The sequence below is a fragment of the Schistocerca cancellata genome, chromosome 1 (assembly GCF_023864275.1).
Source record: "Schistocerca cancellata isolate TAMUIC-IGC-003103 chromosome 1, iqSchCanc2.1, whole genome shotgun sequence".
In the NCBI taxonomy this organism is placed as follows: domain Eukaryota; kingdom Metazoa; phylum Arthropoda; class Insecta; order Orthoptera; family Acrididae; genus Schistocerca; species Schistocerca cancellata.
In genome coordinates, this window is record NC_064626.1 from 1269445677 (window position 1) to 1269468471 (window position 22795).

General features: G+C 38.2%; 1 protein-coding gene across 1 annotated transcript; it reads left to right on the top strand.

Moving 5' to 3' along the window:
- Positions 1–7325: 7325 nt before the first annotated feature.
- On the top strand, positions 7326–9608 carry LOC126095009 (28S ribosomal protein S2, mitochondrial). The gene is made up of 2 exons (XM_049909671.1): positions 7326–7426; positions 8687–9608. Exons 1-2 carry the CDS (start codon positions 7393–7395, stop codon positions 9397–9399), a joined length of 747 nt encoding a protein of 248 aa, XP_049765628.1. The 5' UTR covers positions 7326–7392; the 3' UTR covers positions 9400–9608.
- The last annotated feature ends 13187 nt before the right edge of the window (positions 9609–22795 follow it).

Genomic DNA, 22795 nt, shown 5'->3' on the forward strand with positions numbered 1-22795 from the left:
TACAGTTAAAACTATAAAATTATGGTGTTCGTGGTGTTTCCTATGAGTGGTTCAAGTCATATTTAACTGATAGGAAACAAAGAGAGGAAATTTCTCAGGATGGAAACGTGCACCAGTCTGAATATAAATGAATTAATTATGGAGTGCACCAGTGCTCAGTATTGGAACCAATGTTATTCTTGGTTTTTATTAATGACCTACCATAACAGTTTTCAAAAGCTGATACTATATTATTTGCTGATAATACCAGCTTCATTATAAAAGAAAAGAATGATTATGATTTTCAGCAAAAAATCAACAAAACAGCAGAAGTGGCAGAAAAATGGTTTAAAGATAACTGTCTAGTTGTCTATGACAAGAAAACAGTAGGATGAACTTCAGCCAAATAAGGAACAAAAATAGGACCAAAGCAAAATTCACATTATCAAATAGCCAAATTCAGCAAAAGCATCACATATGGGAGGATGAGCATGTAAAATGAGAAAAACATGTGGAAATACTTAACAAAAAAATTAAGCAAGTACTGTTACATATTAAGAATGCTTAAAGATTGCTGCAATACTGAAATAGTGTTAAATGCTTATTAAGCATACATGCATAGTCTACTGAGGTATGGTATAGTATTCTGGGAAAATACCTCTTTTGCAAAGTAGTCTTTTAAGCTTCAAAAGAAAGCTTTAAGATTAATAAGTGACGTTGCTTACAGAGCATCATGAAGAGGTATCTTTAAAGAATTAAAATATCATGACCTTGCCATCTTTATTTATAGTTGAAAGTATTCGCTTCATTAAAAACCATGAAGTTTGAGCTTTGAACAATGAGATCCACAATTGTCAAACAAGGGACACAGATGACTATCACAGGGATGTACTCAGAAAATCAATATATAAGGGCAGTGCTGCTCACCAACCAAAAATTCTTTACAGTGTGTTTCCAGATAACATAAAAAATACCAAACACTAATACATTTAAAAAGAACTAAAACAAATCTACTAAAAACCAGTAGCTTCTAAAGCAATAATGAGTATGTGGAATTTTGCTCAACTCTGTAGGTCTGATTCCTTGCTCTCTAAACAAAAATTCATAATTATCAAGCCATTTCTAGATAAAACTAAACTTCTTTTATAATCTAATAAAGCAGAATAATTTTTTTGTTATGAATATGTGTTGATATAAATGATGAGATTTTGTACATGATGTAAATATATAATATAATTTTGTACTTTGACAATTCCAGTAACATGATGTGAGAATACGTGCGCTAAATAAATAACAAAAGAAAAAATTAATGCTTTGACTTTACAAAGTATAAAATGCAGATTCCTCTTCCTCAAGATCCTTAGTGCTTGAAATTCTCCTTCTGTACCACGTAATGACATTTTTTTTTGGCCCAACCATTTTCTTTATGTTGTTTTGCACTTCTGTCTCCCTTCTCTAATATACAAGCTATCCCTGCACGATGCAAACCATTTGATTCCAATAAATGTCATTTTCTTACAAATGTTGACTCCAGCATCCTTCTTCTTCTTCTTTATTCCTTCATAAGCAACGAACGGGCTAGCCTTCATTGCATAGACCACGTATGGCGGTTAGTTTTTCTCTCTTCTTCCTCAAAACCCCGTGTATTTGTGAATTTTCTGATTTCATTCCTGTCATGTGGATTTGGAGACCCTAATTCTCTCAGATCTTTGTAGTTTTGTTCTTTAAAAATGTATGGAGTTTTTGCGTTAACTTGTTTGAGTCCATTCTTTCTAAATGCCCCATGAATTGGATTCTTCTAATGCACATTGTGTTTGTTGTTTTGGAGATATTTTTGTATATTTGTACATTGGGTTTTGGATAATGCACACCATCTTTAGTTCTTGGTCCTAGGATTTTCCTCATTATTTTACGTTCTTTCACTTATAATTCCCCTTTTAGTGTTCTGTGTTGAATATTTAGTGTCTTGGATGCATAGAGATCTTCGGGTTTAATTACTGTTGTGTAGTGTCGTATTTTGCAGTTCCACGGGAGACTCTTTTTGTTGTAAACGTTTTTTGTTAACTGAAACGCTGTCTCCATTTTCTGGACTGTTGATGTGACAGGTTTCTTTTCATTACAATTTTCTGCAATCTGTTCCCCTAAATATTTAAAATCTTTTACTCGAGAGATGTAGTTATTGCCCATTTTGAGATCAGAAGGTGCATCTCTGATGCCAGTCATAAATTTTGTTTTTTAAAATGAAATTTGTAATCCTATGTTTGCTGCCTGCTCATGTAATAATTCTAACTGTTTCTGTGCATCAGTAATGTCTTGGGCGATCAGTGCCATGTTGTCAGCAAATGCTAAACAATCTAATTCTATGCCCTTACGTTTTGGTCCCAGTCTGTGTGCTGGTGCACCTGCTTTTCTCCATTCTCGAACAACTTTTTCAAGAGCACAATTGAAGAGCACTGGGTACAGTCCATCCGCTTGTCGTACTCCTGTGTCTATTTCAAATTCTGTATTCAATAATAATCATCATCATCATCATCATTTAAGATTGAATATGCCTTTCAGCGTTCAGTCTGGAGCATAGTCCCCCTTATAAAATTCCTCCATGATCCCCTATTCAGTGCTTTTGCTCTGATTGTTGCCAGCATCATATTTAAAGTACCAGGGAAGCAGGTTGCTAGCCTTACTTGCCCTGAGTCCCATTGATTTTTACCCCTAACGGTTGAGGGACTAACCGGTGGATTTGGTAGTCTTTACCGTGTGGGCACAAAGGTGACCACGACTCAGAATATGTCCGAGATGCCCAGCCTTATTCCAAAGTAACTGGTATCCCGACTGTCGGGACCACTTACTTGGCCACTCATATGTTGCCTGTGGTTCATGAACTAGGGCATGACTACAGGAACCCACACCAAGAACCACTCTGTGTTCAACTCTCCCATAAATTTTACTTTGAATTTGGTCTCCGTGAGTGTTTCTTTTATGATGTTTTTTGTCTTTTGATCTAGTCCAAAATCTGCTAACACTTCAAAAAGGGATCCTCGGTCTATACTGTTATACGCTTTTTTTAAAGTCAACAAACGTGATGACATAACTTTTATTTGAAGTACTATGCAAATATTTCATCGAGTTTTTCAAGCTAAAGATTAGTTCTACACATGATCGACCTTTTCTGAATCCATCTTGGTATTCGACTAGTTTTGAATCCAGCTGCTCGGTTTAGTAGGGCTTTAGACAGAATTTTGTATGTTATTGACAATAAAGAGATTTCACAATAGTTGTTGTGGTCTGTTTTACTTCCTTTTTTGTACAGAGGATGTATGATTGCTGTCTTCCAATCTGTGGTGATTTTTTCAGATTTCCAGATTTCACCTATAATTTCTTTGAGTTTTGCAATAAGATTTTCTGCTGCATTTTGCCATAATTCTGCGATGATTTGGTCTTCTCCTGATGCTTTGGTATTTTTCAGTGACTGAATTATCTCTTTAATCTTCTGTAAAATTGGTGGCTTTGAGTCTGGGTTTCGTTGTGTATGACTGAACTCAAATTTTTCTGCAGGCTTTCCACAATTCAGTAATTTAGAAAAGTATTTTGCAAGAATTTCACAGTTTTCGGTGTTGGTAAGGGCAATTTTTCCATGTTAATTTTTGAATTGGAGTGATGGAGGAGAGTACTTTATTAATTTTTGTTTGAATACTCTGTAGAAATTTCGGGAATTGTTTATCTTGAAATCATTTTCTATGTCTTGCAGTTTTTTGTCCTCGTGTTGTTTAAGGACTGTTCGTATCGTTTTTCAGACTGTTTTCCTGGTATCTTTGAGATCTTCCAGGGTTTTTTGTTGCACAACCAATTTTGCCATGCCTGTTGTCTGAGATTTATCAGTTGGTCGCACTCATCTGTCCGCCATGGGTGTTCACGTGTTCTTGTTTGCAATGCTACAGTTTCAGCTGCTTTTAAAAGTCCCGCTTGCAGTTGTTGCCAATTTTGTGGTTTTAAATTTAGTGTTTCTTTTGTAAATTGTTCATTACCATTTATCTTTTGTACATCATATTTACGGTGTGGAGATTTGTTAGTGAATTTTCTATTTTATGGAATGACATCTAGGGAGAATTTTGTTGGGTAATGGTCGGAATTTAGGTATAGTCCGTTAAGGACTTTAAGTATCATTATTTCTACTGTACAGGGTTATTACAAATGATTGAAGCGATTTCACAGCTCTACAATAACTTTATTATTTGAGATATTTTCACAATGCTTTGCACACACATACAAAAACTCAGAAAGTTTTTTTAGGCATTCACAAATGTTCGATATGTGCTCCTTTAGTGATTCGGGAGACATCAAGCTGATAATCAAGTTCCTCCTACACTCGGCGCAGCATGTCCCCATCAATGAGTTCGAAAGCATCGTTGATGCGAGCTCGCAGTTCTGGCACGTTTCTTGGTAGAGGAGGTTTAAACACACATGACCCCACAGAAAGAAATCGCATGGGGTTAAGTCGGGAGAGCGTGGAGGCCATGACATGAATTGCCGATCCTGATCTCCACCACGACCGATTCATCGGTTTTCCACTCTCCTGTTTAAGAAATGCCGAACATCATGATGGAAGTGCGGTGGAGCACCATCCTGTTGAAAGATGAAGTCGGCGCTGTCTGTCGCCAGTTGTGGCATGAGCCAATTTTCCGCGGGCTACGCGTGAAACTTGCCCGCACGCGTTCAACCGTTTCTTCGCTCACTGCAGACCGACCCGTTGATTTCCCCTTACAGACGCATCCAGGAGCTTTAAACTGCGCATACCATCGCCGAATGGAGTTAGCAGTTGGTGGATCTTTGTTGAACTTCGTCCTGAAGTGTCGTTGCACTGTTATGACTGACTGATGTGAGTGCATTTCAAGCACGACATACGCTTTCTCGGCTCCTGTCGCCATTTTGTCTCACTGCGCTCTCGAGCGCTCTGACGGCAGAAACCTGAAGTGCGGCTTCAGCCGAACAAAACTTTATGAGTTTTTCTACGTATCTGTAGTGTGTCGTGGCCATATGTCAATGAATGGAGCTACAGTGAATTTATGAAATCGCTTCAATCATTTTTAATAGCCCTGTATTTATGCGGGAGATCATTACATGATCCAACTGATATTCACCTAGTAATGAATTAGGTGAGATCCTAGTTTTGGTTTTCGAGGCTCTTTTCTTGAAAAACGTTGATTTGAAACATAGGTCGTGATTTTTGCAGATTTCAGTGAGTCACATGCCATTCCAGTTGGTCTGTGTATGCCCTGACCATTTACCTACCCAATATCAATATTTCTTTTCTTTACCAATTTGTGCATTGAAATCACCCATAAGGATTTTGACATGCTTATTTGGGATTTTTTGGAGAATATTATCTAATTTGTTCCAGAATTAGTCTACTTTGTTTCTGTTAGTGATGTTATTTGGTGGATGTCCATTGATTAGAGCATCCATTTATGTAACATACCATTTATTGCTTGCATCTTCCGAAAAGATGAAAGCCAAATTTCGGAAACCGTTCTTAATACATGTTAATGTCAGAAGGGGATTTGCAAGCCCAGTTAGAAACGGCACCTGAAAAACGGCTGTTACAGTTTATGACTTAGTCAGCATAATCACTATTTCTCTTCAATTAGGGGAGGTATAAATAGCTTCAGTCTAACATTTCTGTGTATCCTTCACCGTACAAAAAGCCAGTCCGTTCATATTAGTCGAAAATTTCAAAAAGCAAGACGAAGTCTGACATCCTATCACCTTTCAAAACCGCTTGCGTTTAAATGGGAGCGTAACTCGATTGCGGGATCGGAAAACCGGCAACCAGAAGCAGATTTGAAAAATAGATTTTGATATATTTGCATGACCAACCCAAGAAGCAGTACTGGGAAATCGGTTTACGAGATCCAGTTTCGGAAGCCCCATGTAAATGGCTTGAGTGTGAATACACCTTCACGTAACGAAGGGTTTGAACTGGCCTTTGTCTACTCAAATCTGCCGTTCACTTGCAATGATTTGTCTGTGCAGTTGTGATGTGTGCAGGCAGATAATTGCGTAGGGCTTAATTGTGACTGCGCAACCAAAAGTAAGTAAATCGATTCTCTGCAAAATCGTGCTTCGAATATTATCTTAGGCCTTCCACTTGTGTTCCTTTCTGATGATTAAGGAAGTTATGTAACTTCTCAGGAAGATGCCCCTTCTCCTTCAATGAACTTATGATGTCATCCTTGGAAAACACTTTCTTCTCTCTTCTTCGAAGTTTTTCACGGGCGCACTTCAGTTTACGTTTTAATTCATGCACACTGTCTGAGAAAAAATTGCAAGTTTCGGTCGCCTTGTCTTCCATTTCTCCTTTCGACTGTATACCACAATCAATTACTTAAGAACCAACTGCACTCTGAAATAAACAAATAATTTCGTTATATATGATTGAAATAACTCAAGGCTTGATGAAAAAATATTATAAGAAAACTTTGGGGATGTGAAAACATCCTTATACTAACGTTTTCGACACAATTCGCAGCTTCTACATTGGATAAATGGGACATGCTTTCCACAGAAGAATTCTCATTGACAACATTCTCCACGCAATCAGTAGCTTCTGCAGTGGGCAAATCGAGCACGGATTCCAGGACAGAACGCTAAAAACAAAAATATGGACCTGTATTACAACACTGCTTAGACCTATGTAGCCCATTTGTGTCCGTACGAAATAAATTCACAAAAGTCAAAAAGCATACACATAGCAAGGAAATTCATTAGCTACCTCAAATGGAGAAGCATAGTTGTCACACAAAATCCTAACATGTCGTCGTGGCTGTTTATTTGGTGGCATCAAATGTGCCGGAAAGTCAAAAACTGATGGCACTGCTTCGGGTCTGAAACGTTTCTTCCATGTTCCAGGGCTCACTACGTAATCACCTTGCCGGAAAAGGTTTCCGCAAAGAAAACTGCAAGACGTAGGATTAAAATCTTTCCACTTCATGGAAGTAATCCACTTCTTTAGCGGCTCTGCGTACTTCAGAGGAAAGCTGTTCAAAAACATCGAATTAGGAAACGCACGAAGTCTGTATTGTTATCGTATTGTATCGGTAGTCCTATTACCTGTGAAATGATAAGTCACTTTCCTTACTCCATCGTTTCGTACAGTTGAAAGCGGAACAAGAAATCACCATTTCGATAATCCTTAATTCCTTATACACCGTACAGACCGAGAGAAACTTCTTGGCAAATTCGAATAGGGCGGGCAATACAGACGACAGTAATCAGCTGGTAGAGCCATCTATCGGTAGGTCCGGTAGTTGAGCATCCCTCATTTCGCTAGCTTTAGACGCCTGTATTCCCATACTTAATGACCGCACGTTGCATTGTGTATTTGAAGCTCTTTGATATCTGTGAAGTTTGTAAACAAACATGGTACCGATGAGGAGGTTATGGGCACTTGTGGGTAAGATTTTTTTTTTTTTGCGCCAAATCCAAACCTGTTGTGGCCAACATATTATTATTATTATTATTATTATTATTATTATTATTTATTATTTCCTTTCTCAGACGTTATGTCTGGTTAAAAAATGGAAAGTGACGCGGACCTTTTAACTGTCCGGTATATGTTACATAGCATTTAGGAACTTTCGGGTAATTGGACATGTATCAATAATTACAGATTTCTGTAGTTGTATATATACGTTTGCATGTAGCCGTATTGCGTTGATGTACTGGTGGATATTGTGTGGTATGACTCCTGTAGTTGATAGTATAATTGGTATAATGTCAACTTTATCCTGATGCCACATGTCCTTGACTTCCTCAGCCAGTTGGATGTATTTTTCAATTTATTCTCCTGTTATCATCTGTATATTTGTTGTATTGGGTATGGATATTTCGATTAGTTGTGTTAATTTCATATTTTTATTGGCGAGTATTAGGTTTGTTATGTGGTGTTGTTTTATCTGTTATAATGGTTCTGTTCCAGTATAATTTGTATTCATCATTCTCCAGTACATTTTGTAGTGCATACTTGTATGTGGGAACGTGTTGTTTTATTAGTTTATGTTGTATAGCAAGTTGTTGATGTATTATTTTTGCTACATTGTCATGTCTTCTGGTGTATTCTGTATTTGCTAGTATTGTACATCCGCTTGTGATGTGATCTGTTGTTTCTATTTGTTGTTCGCAAAATCTGCATTTATCTGTTGTGGTATTGGGATCTTTAATAATATGCTTGCTGTAATATCTGGTGTTTATTGTTTGTTCCTGTATTGCAATCATGAATCCTTCCGTCTCACTGTATATATTGCCTTTTCTTAGCCCTGTGTTGGATGCGACTTGATCGATGTGTGGCTGTGTTAGATGATACCGGTGCTTGCCATGTAGTGCTTTCTTTTTCCAATTTACTTTCTTCATATCTGTTGATGTTATGTGATCTAAAGGGTTGTAGAAGTGGTTATGAAATTGCAATGGTGTAGCCGACGTATTTATATGAGTGATAGCTTTATGTATTTTGCTAGTATCTGCTCGTGCTATAAAGAATTTTCTTAACTTTTCTACTTGTCCATAATGTAGGTTTTTTATGTCGATAAATCCCGTTCCTCCTTCCTTTCTGCTTAATGTGAATCTTTCTGTTGCTGAATGTATGTGATGTATTCTATATTTGTGATCGTGTAAGTGTATTGAGTGATTATTATTATTATTATTATTATTGTTTCAGTGGCCAACAATCGACGCAGTTTTACTTCCCAAGCTTTGCCGAAGACGTTGGAAAGTGTTAGTGTAGAGGAGAATAAACCTCAACTTTCACCGCTGGAACATCCAGATTACTTTCATGTACATGATTTGTTTACCGTGCGTGATTTATTTAATGCTAGGGTGCATCTCGGCCACAAAGAAGGATCCTTGGACGAAAGAATGAAGCCGTTCATTTTCGGATCACGGCTTGGGCATCTTATTTTCGACCTGGACATTACTGCCTACCATCTACGTCAAGCACTGAACTTTGCAGCTCATGTGGCCTACAGAGATGGCATAATTTTATTCATTTGTCGTGGGGCACAGAATGCTCATCTAGTGGAACGAACAGCAAAGGAGTGCAAAGAGTTCGCTCATACGCGATTTTGGAGAGGTGGTGTTCTAACAAATTCAACCTTTCAGTTTGGTGCTGTTACTCGTTTACCTGATTTGTGTATTTTCCTGAACACACTGAACAATATTCTCACCGAGCACACAGCAGTTAGAGATTGCGCCAAAATGACTATCCCGACGATTGGTATTGTGGACACAAATTGTAACCCAAATTTGATTACATATCCAGTGCCAGGAAATGATGACACCCCCTGTGCAATGAAATTATACTGCAAATTATTTAAAGAAGCGATTTTAAGAGGAAAAAAGGCAAGGGAGGACCACCTAAAAGGGACGGTCTGAAACAAGCTATAAATTTTCTGTATATCGTTGCCTTAAACTTTATTTGTATTGTATTTGTCAAAACCTCTTTTTGCTGTATCGTTTTCTTGTAAGGAAGTACCTACTTACACCTTGTGGTTATACCATGAACCATTTATAGTAGCAGCATGTCTATCCTGTGAAAAACATTAGAAAATTAAAGAGTTTAGTGACATAAATTCTCTTGTAAATAGTAGTGTCACATGAAACTACCTAGTCTTTCAAGGGGGAGCTAATAAACATAAAGATGCTTAAATAGTCCTTTTGAGCATCAGAAGGTGTAAAGGAAGAATAGAACTTTGACACACATCTTAGCTATAGCTCAGTTCCCTCGACTTCTGAATTTGATCATGATGTCATAATTGTCACTGCAGTATTCCACCACTCAGTATGTCAAATATTTTTTGTTATACATTTAGTCAGATGTACTACAAGAAATTGATCATTCTATTTTTAAAATAAACTTTATTCTTCGACAGAAGATTGTTATTAGGCTTATCAGTAGTAGGTCATACTGTAACTACGTGTCAAAATAATATTAGGTAAAATTGGATGAATTTTTTTTTTACCATTTAGGGGTACTGACTTACACACCTTTGCAAACATCTAAAGATAATAAAAGTTTGTGGAAGAAGGGAACAAGGTAGGGCTCGATTACTCTCCATTAGATCAAAGGATTGTGCAGGTCTGAAACATTTGAGAACCTCTGTTGTAGATAATCAATATTTTAAATGTGGATCTGTCAGTCTTTTTAAATCACAACAATTCTTGAAGAATATTTCTCAAAATGAACTGTCAAGAGTAAAGGTCCCGTGCAATGTGTCGACACTCAGCTGGTCTTCTACGTTTTATGTAAGTCTTCACTGCAACTTTCACATTCATCTGTAGAGTTTTCTCAGGGAGTCCTCATTGTGACCACAAAGTTGGCCTAATATTCCATAAGCTCATAGTTTGTTCAGAATGTGACAGTGTGAAATGGTATCAAATGTCTTTCAGAAGTCCAGGAACATGGTATCAGGCTGGGGACTTACTTGTTGCTTATGGCTCACCCAGATAGAACAAGTTGGTTTTCACACAATTATTTTTTAAGAAATCCATGTTGATTTCTACAGGGTAGATTTACATTATCCATAAGGTCATAATAGTAAAAACAGGAATGCTTCACTGCTCCAGATATCTACAACAAAGTACAACTAGATGGGGAGCAAGTTCTTTTGCAAAATCTGTACAGCATCACAAAGGTATTTAATTTCGCCCATTTGCTTCCCTCTGTTTTGTGTGTTGTTTTCTATTTCACAATCACTTATTTCAGTAGCTGCCATTTGAGCATTAATGTGATGTTTGAAGGATGGAGTTATTTTAGTCTTCCTCAGTAAAACTGTTTTGGAAGGCCAAATTCAGTATACTATTTTCATGCCAATATGCTGCGAGACTATGTAGTTTAGTTTGATCCATTCACTGATTTTACTAGTTATCAAAATTTTACTTCAGTGTCATTGAACTCCACTCTGTGGGATCTGAAGCACCATTTCAGCTGCTTTCACCTTTTATTTGTCAGTTATACTTTGGCTTCATGTAACTTTGTCGTGAAATGTTTTTTACTTTTGTAGCAATCTTGTAAAATGACTGCTGAACCATAGTGAATCCATCTGATTCCTCACTACCTTGATTGACACATTACCGTCTAAGTTGTGTTGAACTTTGTTCTTGATATCTCATATCTTCATCTAGTAGATGAATGTTGGATGGTGAATATTCAAGTTTACCATCACACTTGCTAAGCAAAAATATTTTTCTTGCTGTACATTTTAACATCTGTAGTCAATGATTTTATAATACCCTTCTGGTCACTGATACCCTCATAGGATAAACCACAGCGTTCAGTTCCACCTGTGCCAGCCGCTGTGACCGAGCGGTTCTAGGCGCTTCAATTTGGAACCACGCTGCTGCTAAGGTTGCAGGTTCAAATCCTGCCTTGGGCATGGATGTGTGTGATGTCCTTAAGTTAGTTAGATTTAAGTCTAGGGGACTGATGACCTCAGATGTTAAGTCCCATAGTGCTTAGAGCCATTTGAACCATTTCAGTTGCACCTGTCAGCTTTGACCAGTGACATTATGTAAAGGTCCAAGATGCTACACAAACACAATTTCAAAATAGTGACAAGTAACAGTACCTATTTCCATGGCATGTAAATATAAACATCAGATACAGACTCATACAAATTCTTAATAATAAATGTTGATGCTTAAGGGTCAACCATGGTTAATCAGGGATTCTGGCTGGAGACAAATGAAAATCTAAAATAGCAATTGCAAATTCATGATAACAGTAAAATATATTAAATGAAACAACCAGGCAGACGCCATGTTCCATTCAAAGGGAAACAGCCAGTTTCCTTCCCTATCCTCTCATAATCTGAGCTTGTGCTCCACCTATAATGACCATGCTGTCAGCATGTCATTAAACTGTAATTTTCCTTTATTTTAACACAACATTAGTGCAAACTGACTGTAACTGGTAACAAACACATTACTTAAAGAGCCGATACCAATACATAAAAGCCTAAAGGCAGTGTCAGTACATATAACAACAAAAAATCACAGAAATTAAAAAGCGGTATCAAGAATATCAGTTGGGCTATATAGCTCAACTTAACTGCTGATACCAATACAGAAAGCAAAAAATAACTGTGACTAATGAAAACATTACTTGACCTACATCGCTTAACTGAAAAGACCATATCAATGCAGAGAACCAAAATCTATGAAAGTAGTTGCACTTGATAGCACTTTGGCAGCAATGTAACAAAGTGGCTAAACAACACAAAAAGATGAACCACAGTGTTAAGACAATTAATCGACATTATCAACTCCAAATACAAAATTTAAAACCGAGTAAGGTAACACAGTGGTTAGCACTTGACTCACATTCGGGAGGACGTCGTTTCCAACCCACATCCAACCATCCCGATTTAGGTTTTCTGTGATTTCCCTAAATTGCTTCAGGTAAATGCAGGGATGGTTCTTTTGAAAGGGCATGGCTGACTTCCTCTCCCATCCTTCCCTAATCGAATGGGACCAATGACCTCACTGTTTGGTACCCTCACCTCAAATTAACCAATCAACCAAAATTTGAAAATCATAACTGACATATCAAAAACAACTTTAACAGAACAAAAAATCATCCAACTTGCCAGACAAATTTTGGCATGAAAGAGAAAGTAAACGTAAATAAAAACCCCACTGCCACACATGAAACACAACAAACTTAACCGAAACCTCCCCATCCCCAACTAAAAAGAATCAAAATAAGCACTCACTGCAGAAACACAGATGACTGCTATTCTGACCGCTGAAAAGAAACCGTCAAATCCATACAAAGACTACATACACTGCATCTACAATATTCTCCCCATTACATCTAACTATTGTAAAAATTTAATAAACTTGTGGTCTCCTGCCACAACATATGACTATTAAATATTAATGAATGATCCATTTTGCAAAAATTACAGTGTGGTATTGGAAACCAGTAAAACAAAATAATTAAACAAAGAAAAATTTGTTACATAAGTATAATCCAGAAAATGTGGCTGTCTCTCAAAAGGATTTAACATGCTGGGCAAAAATTTTATTTTCAAAAGGGAAATTTGTTTATCATGTAATTATAAGTCCACATAAATTGTTAGCTCTGTACTCAGTCTTTATTAGGACAACCAGAGGTAACGTTTAATCTCTGAAATTTCAGGAGCCTCAGCTCATTATCAACTGTCACATTGCAGCTTGAAGCTGATGGGTGGTATCAAATGCTCAAGTTGACCCCTCCTCTGTCTTACCTAGTACAAGCAGTCTGGGCCTTAAGTTACTAGGAGACCTGAACATGTCAGTTTTCTAAGAACACGAAGTAATTTGAACCAATCTCACATAACTTCCTGTCCCTCATACCTCTTTTTGATTACATGACATTTCCTTTCTGGCAAGTTGAAATCAATCCTATTACCATAAATGACCAGAAAATGCTCAAACTTTTCTTGAAAGTCTATGCCACTACAGCTTACAAGGCAGGTGTTGAATACGATGTTCAAGCCATTTGTGACACTTTTCACCCAGACTACTTCACATTGAGAGTCTATAATAATCTGACTAGATATTATCAATTTCTGTACAACAACAAATCTGCTGCCACTATTGCCATCTTGTCTACACTTGTGATGTGTTTTTGAATTGGACTTGAAGATTTTGCTGCTACTAACTTCTTACTTTGACCACATATTTGTTTGCAGTATTGTGTGGGCATATTAGTGTTGGTAATCAAAACTAATTCTGGAACCTTAAGACTGGTGCTGCTGCCCTTGACTAATATCACACTTATGTTCTCTCTTTCTGATCTGGAAAGATGAATGTCCTGCTATGTGATTAATGTAGCTGATCATTTTATGTCTCCAGTTATGATACATAATTCATCATCAAGTCTGGGGGAGTTCCTGTAACTTAAAGATCCCTCTGTATACATGAGATATACTCTAGTAGCTGCTTGCACTATGGTGGAGTAAATTGTTTCTCAGTTGCTTCAGAATATTTGCTAAAACAGTTGATCATGAGGCTTGGATACTGTTGATCTGCAGTTTGACCATTTATTTGACAAGATGCACTGTAAGCTTTGAAAGAAACCCCAGCAGTCTTGTGGTGTAACAAGTTTTCTCATTTTTGGGAATCGGTAACCTGTGTTCACCTGTGAAAATCTTCAGTGATCTAAGCCTGCACGGCCATGTTAGTCTGATACTTGGCACTTAAAATATTCTAATATTTATGGCCATAATTTTATCAAGTAAAGTAACTCTGATCATGACATTAATAACTTCAGCATTCTTGAGCCTGCTCATATTTATGTTTGGTTAAAATTACTTCTCAGTCAAAGCCCATTTTTATTTATATTTGCTGTGGAAAGTATACACATCCTCAATAAGGTCTTCATTGACTTTGCACATCTAGGTTCAGGTGTTTGCAACAATTTGCAAATGAACAGAAGAACCTCAAATATTCAAGTGACCTAAAGCTAAAATAAGTGAATTCATTCAGATCAATTTGTCGTGGTGTAAATTTTGCAAAAAATAATAGTACTTACCTTCAAAGGAAAAAATCCAAAAGTAAAAGCAGAATTTTGATATGTGACAGTTCAAGCACTCTCTTGATGCCTGCCTTGTTACCTCAAAATGTGGACTGTTCAGTGGATTATAGAACTGCCTAGCAAGTGAATACAAAAGTAAATAAATAAAAATGAAGCATCAGTCCTTTTATATACACTGCTGGACAAAGGCCTCGTGTGAAATTTTTTATGCTTTATGGTCTCCAGTGCTGTGTGTGCATCGTATTTCTGCATGTTCTTCAATATCATCTAGCCACCCTTCATTATCACCTTTTGTCAATCCTTTCTTATGTCTTGGAGTTCGCCAAAAAACTTTCTTGGTCAATCTATTCATCTGTGTCTTACGCTTCTCTGTTCCATTTTCATTACAGTTACAGTAATGTCTTAGATCATGTCTGTTCCTTGATCCAATTTATTACCTTCCCTGTATCTCATACTAAATTTACTCAGTCATACCCTCAGTTTTTGAATGGTTTGTTTGTCAAATTTTATGAGTGGAGCAAAAATATGACTCCATTTAATTGCACAATGGAGTTTTCTCCAAATTTTCATAGCCAAATGAAGGGTAGGAAGGGAACAAATTGGGCATCAAATCATGTGGGTTTGTTTTGGGGTGGTAATAATAATAATAATAATAATAATAGTTTCAAAGTAATCAGGGTAATTAATTCTCCTGAAAAGGACATACAAGCATGGTATAAGCTGCCTCGTCAGTAGACCTGTTCCACTTTTTAAGTGTTCAGCCAATAAATCACAGTCTTTGTTTTGCTTTCCAAACAACGTTATTGATGTGATGATTCCAGTTTAAGTTATTTGTAGTTGTAATCCCTAAGTATTTAGTTGAATTTATAGCCTTTAGATTTGGCGATTTATTGTGTACCCAAAATTTAGCATATTTCTTTTAGTACTTGCACGGGTGACTTCACACCTCTCTCTCTTTTCTTGAGTCAGTTACCATTTTTTGCACCTTAACATATCTTGTGTGTATTGTTTTGCAATTTGTTTTGATCATCTGATGACTTTACAAGATGGTAAATAACAGCATCATCTACAAACAGTCTAAGAGGGCTGCTCAGATTGTCTCCTATGTCATTTATGTAAATCAGGAACAGCAGGGGGCCTGTAACACTTCCTTGGGGAACACCAGATATTACTTCTGTTTTAATCAAGGACTTTCCATCTGTTACTGTGAACTGTGACCTTTCTAACAGAAACTCACAAATCCAGTCATGTAACTGATATGATACTCCACAGACACGCAATTTGATTTGAAGTCTTTTGTGAAGAAAGGTGTCAAAAGCCTTCTGGATATCAAAAACTATGGAATCTATCTGACACCCCATGTCGATAGCACTCATTACTTCGTGAGAAGAAAGAGCTGTGTGTTTCACAAGAACAATATTTTCTGAATCTGTGCAGACTATTTGTCAATAATTCATTTTCTTCAAGGTAACTCTGTTCAAACACAGTGTCCGTACCAAAATCCTACTGCAAATTGACGTTAATGACCTAGGTCTGTAATTCAGTGGAGTAATCTTATTTCTTTTCTTCACTACTGGTGTGACTTTGACAACTTTCTAGCCTATAACGGATCTTTTGACAAGCTATTGTATCGGTGTATTCTGAAAGATCCTGACTGGTATACAATGTGGACCAGAGGGCTCACCTTTATTAAGAGATTTAAGCTGCTTCACTAAACCGAGGATATCTGCTTCTAAGTTACTCATGTTGGAAGTTGTTCTAGATCTGAATTCTGGAATATGTATTATATTGTCTTTTGTGAAGGAGTTTCAGAAAACTGTGTTTAGTAATCCTGCTTCAGTGAACTGTTAGTAACATCAGCACTGTTATCACACAGAACAAATATTGATTGCATCTTGTTGCTGGTGTACTTTACATATGACGAGGATCTCTCTGGGTTTTCTGCCAGATATTGAGAGACAGTTTCGTTGTGGAAACTATTAAAAGCGTCTCACATTGAAGTTCATGCTAAATTTTCAGTTTCTGTAAAACTTTTCCAATCTTGGGGATTTTACTTTCTTTTAAATTTGGCATGCTTTTTTCATTGCCTCTGCAGCAATGTTCTGAGCCATTTTGTGTACTGTGGAGGATCAGTACCATCTCTCATATACTAGCACAGTAATTGACAAAACATACACTGTCAAAGAGAGACAGTATATGTTATGCCTGTGAAACAGCCTGTCGTATACCAGCTGTTATGTACACTTTTTTAGTACGATGACCACCACAAAGTTATCAGTTAGGATGAATGGGCATACATAGAGGGAGTGTACTGGCAACACACAATATCCTCTTGCGAGAGCATACTTTACAACATGACAGTCATGACCTCGGTGCCTGTTGCACCACATGTGCCATCGGGAATCATCCCCCTGACACCAGCTTCTCAGAACTCTGCAGGTGGGAACTGGCACTACAACACGTTCATGGTTCTCGTCACCCACCTGGCCTTAATATATGTTAATTTATTGTCAGCATTTCTTCACAGTACTATTCCTTTCTTCGCTCTCTTAGTTTTCTACATCTTTCATTTTCGGGCCTGTCTATTTTTCACCGCCTCCATCCCCTTGCACCCTCACTCTTATTAACTCATGCCCGACATTTTGGCAGTAATCTCTTGCGTATAACCCTATTTTCCTTTAAGCTGTCAGGTTGTCAATCTCATCCTGTGCAGTCCCCGCAATCGGTGTTTCATCCCCATTCTGTCTGGTAAGTCTCCCCTGAGGCGGCGTTCTGGTAACTTCTCCGAACTATACCCTTTTCCTTAAAGCTCATGAGTCCTTTTCCTAGACTCTTTCTTCACCTTCAACCTTATTGCCAGGAAGAGGAGACACTGCTTGCAAACTTAAATACCTCTTGTATGTGCAGCCTCTTGTATGTGCAGCCTCATGCCACTGCTTGGTGAGTAGATTGTTTTTATCTATCCACTTTATTAATTTAACAATACCAGAGAAGGAAAATTGCTACTCACCATGTATCGGAGATGCTGAGTCACGATAGGCACAACGAAAAGATTCACACAATTAAAGCTTTCAGCCATTAAGGCCTTTGTCAGCAGTAGGCACACACACACAACTTGCACACACATCTGCAGTTTCAGAGAGCTGAAACCACACTTTTATTAATTTATTTGGTATATACCTCTCATCTGTTGCCAATACAATTTCTTTGAATCAAACCACATCTGCTCTGCACTTACACAGTCAGATCAGAAGGAGTGGGAACTGTCTCTTAGAAATGTGTCAAGCGAATTTTTATCTGCTTTTTAAAATAGTTGTACTTTTCGTTTATTTTTGGTGTGTTTGGATGTTATGGCAGTCAGTCTTACATCATTCAGGGCGCATCAAATGTTTCTCATATCTGCTTATTTCTAACTTTTATCTAAATCATTCCACAAAACATTGAGCATTGCTGCTTTTTGCAACAACAAAATTTATGTTCACAATAAAAAGAGTCCACAACTTAACAGCACTTAAATAAAAAATGGTAATACAAACGAATGGCCTGAATAAAAAACCCAAACAGTCTAACTTACACAATGCCTAACTACACTGGTCTTCCTTGCTGTTGTGTTGTTATTTATTACAAATAATAACTGATGGGTTGGTTGGCATAACATATTGAATGTGTACGACTACTTCTGAAAACTGAATTTTTCTGAGTATTTAAAAAAAAAAAATCTGTAAATTGCATGGTCAAGGTATTGAGGTTTTTTTCCATTCAATTTGTGTAAGACACACAGGAAGAAAGATTATTTAAACAAGTTGTACATAGCCTCTTTGCGGTCCCGATCACAGCAAAACGTACACATTGTAGTATACTCCAAGATTTCTGTACTTTGTACAATGGATTTGATGCTTCAGTTAGTGTCTATCTTTAAGCATTTGCCTATCATTTCCTTGAAACTCTCCTATGATTCAACCTTTTAACTATTTGTGCTGCCCTTTTTATACATTCAGAACTGCCAGTTGGTTGTATCTGGTGCGGGACCCACATGTCTGAGTAAAATTCTGTTATGTTAAAGTGGTCCACATGACAACAAATTATCCCACATAAAGTCCAATTATTTACATATATCCCTTTGTATTAACTCTCCTGATTATAAACACCGAGTGGTATGAAAGGACTGACTCAAGTGTTAAATTTTCCCCACAATTTCTCCTTCAGTCTTTTCCCGTGTATGCAAAACTGAAAAGTTAATTACATTCTGGTGCCATTTGAGGAGCTAACTGAAAAGGTGCTATAAATAATACTACTAAATTGTCCCACAAAGGAAATTTACACTCTAGGGTATAAATTATATTAGGGAAGCTTAAAAGTGATGCCAAATATAGCTGAAATTCTGGCAGATTATACTGCAAGACCTTATACAAGAGTTAAATTGCAAATTATCAGTAAATAGGCATCACAGATATTCTTGATACCTTTTGGAAAGTACAGGTGGTCAAGCTCCATTTTGAAGTGTTTCAGATTTGTATGCCTGTGACACAACACAAAAAGGTGTTCTCCAGATATATGAGGGTTGTTCACAAGAAAAGGTATGAAAACCACTGTGGGTGTCATTGAAGTCTTTATTTTAATGTAATCATCAAAGGCCTGATCACAACTATCCCACTGTTTCACGGGCCAAGGAATTCCCTGTTCTCTGAATTCCTGTGGCTGGGACAGGAGCCAGTCGTCCACTGTGTCTTTCAGGTCACTGTCCAAGCTGAAACACTTCTCTTTGAGATGTTTTTTCTTAGTCGACCAAACATATTGAAGCCACAGGGCGACATGTCCCGGCTGTAGGGAAGACACTCAAGTTGCTCCCACTTGAGTTTTACCATAACACTTTTTCATCTTTGAGATGTGTTGACACATGTTATCATGGAGTAGAATCACTGTCTGAACAGCCCAGGCCATTTAATCTTTATAGGCTACAGAGCGTGTCACAATAAATGTCACTATTGATGGTTTTTCTGTGTTTGAGGAATTCGTTTAATATCAGATGTAGAAAAAGGCAGGGAGGAACACCTTGTCTGCTGATGGCATAGTTTTGAACTTTTTAGGAGGAGGTGACAGCACTACATTCACGTACCTGGGATGTCTTTATGGTATCCCAAAGTTGCATATTCAGATTTCAAACAGTTTGGTTGTTACAGCATTTCAAGCCTTTTCATTTGACCACTCATAGTACCACAAACCAAGAAGTAAGCTGTTTGGTGTCACTGGTCACCTTTTCATTGCACTTTATTTTTTTAAAGTGTACTACTCATTTTTATCAAGAATGCCAATTCAGAAGCACACATTCTAAAGATTAACATACAAGTTACAGTCAATCATGGTGCCATGATAACATTAGGCAGAGTGGATCTTAAGTCACATGCTAATGTATATATTCTGACCACATCTTAAACTTCCCAAGCAATTTATTTGAGAATTTTGCATGCTCTTCTTGTCAGCTTCCACAAATTATTAGTGATTCTAGAGCTCTGTAAAACAGTTATATATATATACAAAATAGAAAGAAACATTCCACATGGGAAAAATATATTAAAAACAAAGATTCCATGACTTACCAAACGGGAAAGCGTTGGTAGATAGACACAATTTAAAAAAAAACACACACAAACACACACACAAAATTTCAAGCTTTCCCAACCAACGGTTGCTTCATCAGGAAAGAGGGAAAGACGAAAGGATGTGGGTTTTAAGGGAGAGGGTAAGGAGTCATTCAAATCCCGGGAGAGAAAAGACTTACCTTAGGGGGAAAAAGGACAGGTATACACTCGCGCACACACACATATCCATCCACACATATAACAGACACAAGTCCGCACGTCCAGGGCCTCGCTGCGATGGAGCACTTTCTTTCACGCCGATCACTTGCCACCCTACCTAAAACCTCTTTCCTCATTACCTTAGCCAGCTTCATCCTGACCCACAACTTCTTCACTTTCGAAGGCCAGACATACCAACAATTAAAGGGAACAGCCATGGGTACCAGGATGGCCCCCTCGTACGCCAACCTATATTTATGGGTCGCTTAGAGGGAGCCTTCTTGGTTACCCAGGCCTGCCAACCCAAAGTTTGGTACAGATTTATTGATGACATCTTCATGATCTGGACTCACAGTGAAGAAGAACTCCAGAATTTCCTCTCCAACCTCAACTCCTTTGGTTCCATCAGATTCACCTGGTCCTACTCCAAATCCCATGCCACTTTCCTTGACATTGACCTCCATCTGTCCAATGGCCAGCTTCACAACGTCCGTCCACATCAAACCCACCAACAAGCAACAGTACCTCCATTATGACCGCTGCCACCCATTCCACATCAAACGGTCCCTTCCCTACAGCCTAGGTCTTCGCGGCAAACGAATCTGCTCCAGTCCAGAATCCCTGAACCATTACACCAACAACCCGACAACAGCTTTCGCATCCCGTAACTACCCTCCCGACCCGGTACAGAAGCAAATAACCAGAGCCCCTTCCCCATCCCCTCAAACCCAGAACCTCCCACAGAAGAACCCCAAAAGTGCCCCACTTGTGACAGGATACTTTCCGGGACTGGATCAGACTCTGAATGTGGCTCTCCAGCAGGGATACGACTTCCTCAAATCCTGCCCTGAAATGAGATCCATCCTTCATGAAATCCTCCCCACTCCACCAAGAGTGTCTTTCCGACATCCACCTAACCTTCGTAACCTCTTAGTTTATCCCTATGAAATCCCCAAACCACCTTCCCTACCCTCTGGCGCCTACCCTTGTAACCGCCCCTGGTGTAAAACCTGTCCCATGCACCCTCCCACCACCACCTACTCCAGTCCTGTAACCCGGAAGGTGTACATGATCAAAGGCAGAGCCACATGTGAAAGCACCCACGTGATTTACCAACTGACCTGCCTACAGTGTGAAGCTTTCTATGTGGGAATGACCAGCAACAAACTGTCCCTTCACATGAATGGACACAGGCAGACAGTGTTTGTTGGTAATGAGGATCACCCTGTGGCTAAACATGCCTTGGTGCACGGCCAGCACATCTTGGCACAGTGTTACACCGTCCGGGTTATCTGGATACTTCCCACTAACACCAACGTGACAGAACTCCGGAGATGGGAACTTGCCCTTCAGCATATCCTCTCTTCTCGTTATCCGCCAGGCCTCAACGTCCGCTAATTTCAAGTTGCTGCCGCTCATACCTCACCTGTCTTTCAACAACATCTTTGCCTCTGTACTTCCGCCTCGACTGACATCTCTGCCAAAACTCTTTGCCTTTACACGTGTGCGGATGGATATGTGCGCGCGCGCGCGTTTATACATGTCCTTTTTTCCCCCTAAGGCAAGTCTTTCTGCTCCCAGGATTGGAATGACTCCTTACTCTCTCCCTTAAAACCCACATCCTTTCGTCTTTCCCTCTCCTTCCCTCTTTCCTGATAAAGCAACCGTTGGTTGCGAAAGCTTGAATTTTGTGTGTCTATCAACCTGCCAGCGCTTTCGTTTGGTAAGTCACATCATCTTTGTTTTATATAATAGAGGGAAACATTCCATGTGGGAAAAATATATCTAAAAACAAAGATGATGTGACTTACCAAACGAAAGCACTGGCAAGTCGATAGACACACAAACATACACACAAAATTCAATCTTTCGCAACCAATGGTTGCTTCATCGGGAAAGAGGGAAGGAGAGGGAAAGACTAAAGGATGTGGGTTTTAAGGGAGAGGGTAAGGAGACATTCCAATCCCGGGAGCGGAAAGACTTACCTTAGGGGGAAAAAAGGACAGGTATACACTCGCACACACACACATATCCATCCGCACATACACAGACACAAGCAGACATTTGTAAAGGCAAAGAGTTTGGAGATATATATATATATATATATATATATATATATATATATATATATATATATATATATATTATATTTATTTATTACAATCCCCAAAGCAGATGTTTATTTGGAAGCATGGAGGAAATAGTTAAGCAGTTGACAATTATCATGTCAACATTTTGAAGCTTTTATTGTTAAATGAATGGTGCAATTTCCTGTGAGGTTTGATAAGTGGCTGTCAATGTTGTCAGGAATTGAATTTAAAAAAAAGGCTTATTCATGATTTTCAATTGTGATGGCATTCACTTTAGATCTGAAGTAAACAGCAGCCCACACATTGTCTTCTATTATATGAACTGCATGAAAAACCATTTTCTATGCCCTGTCATTAAAAAC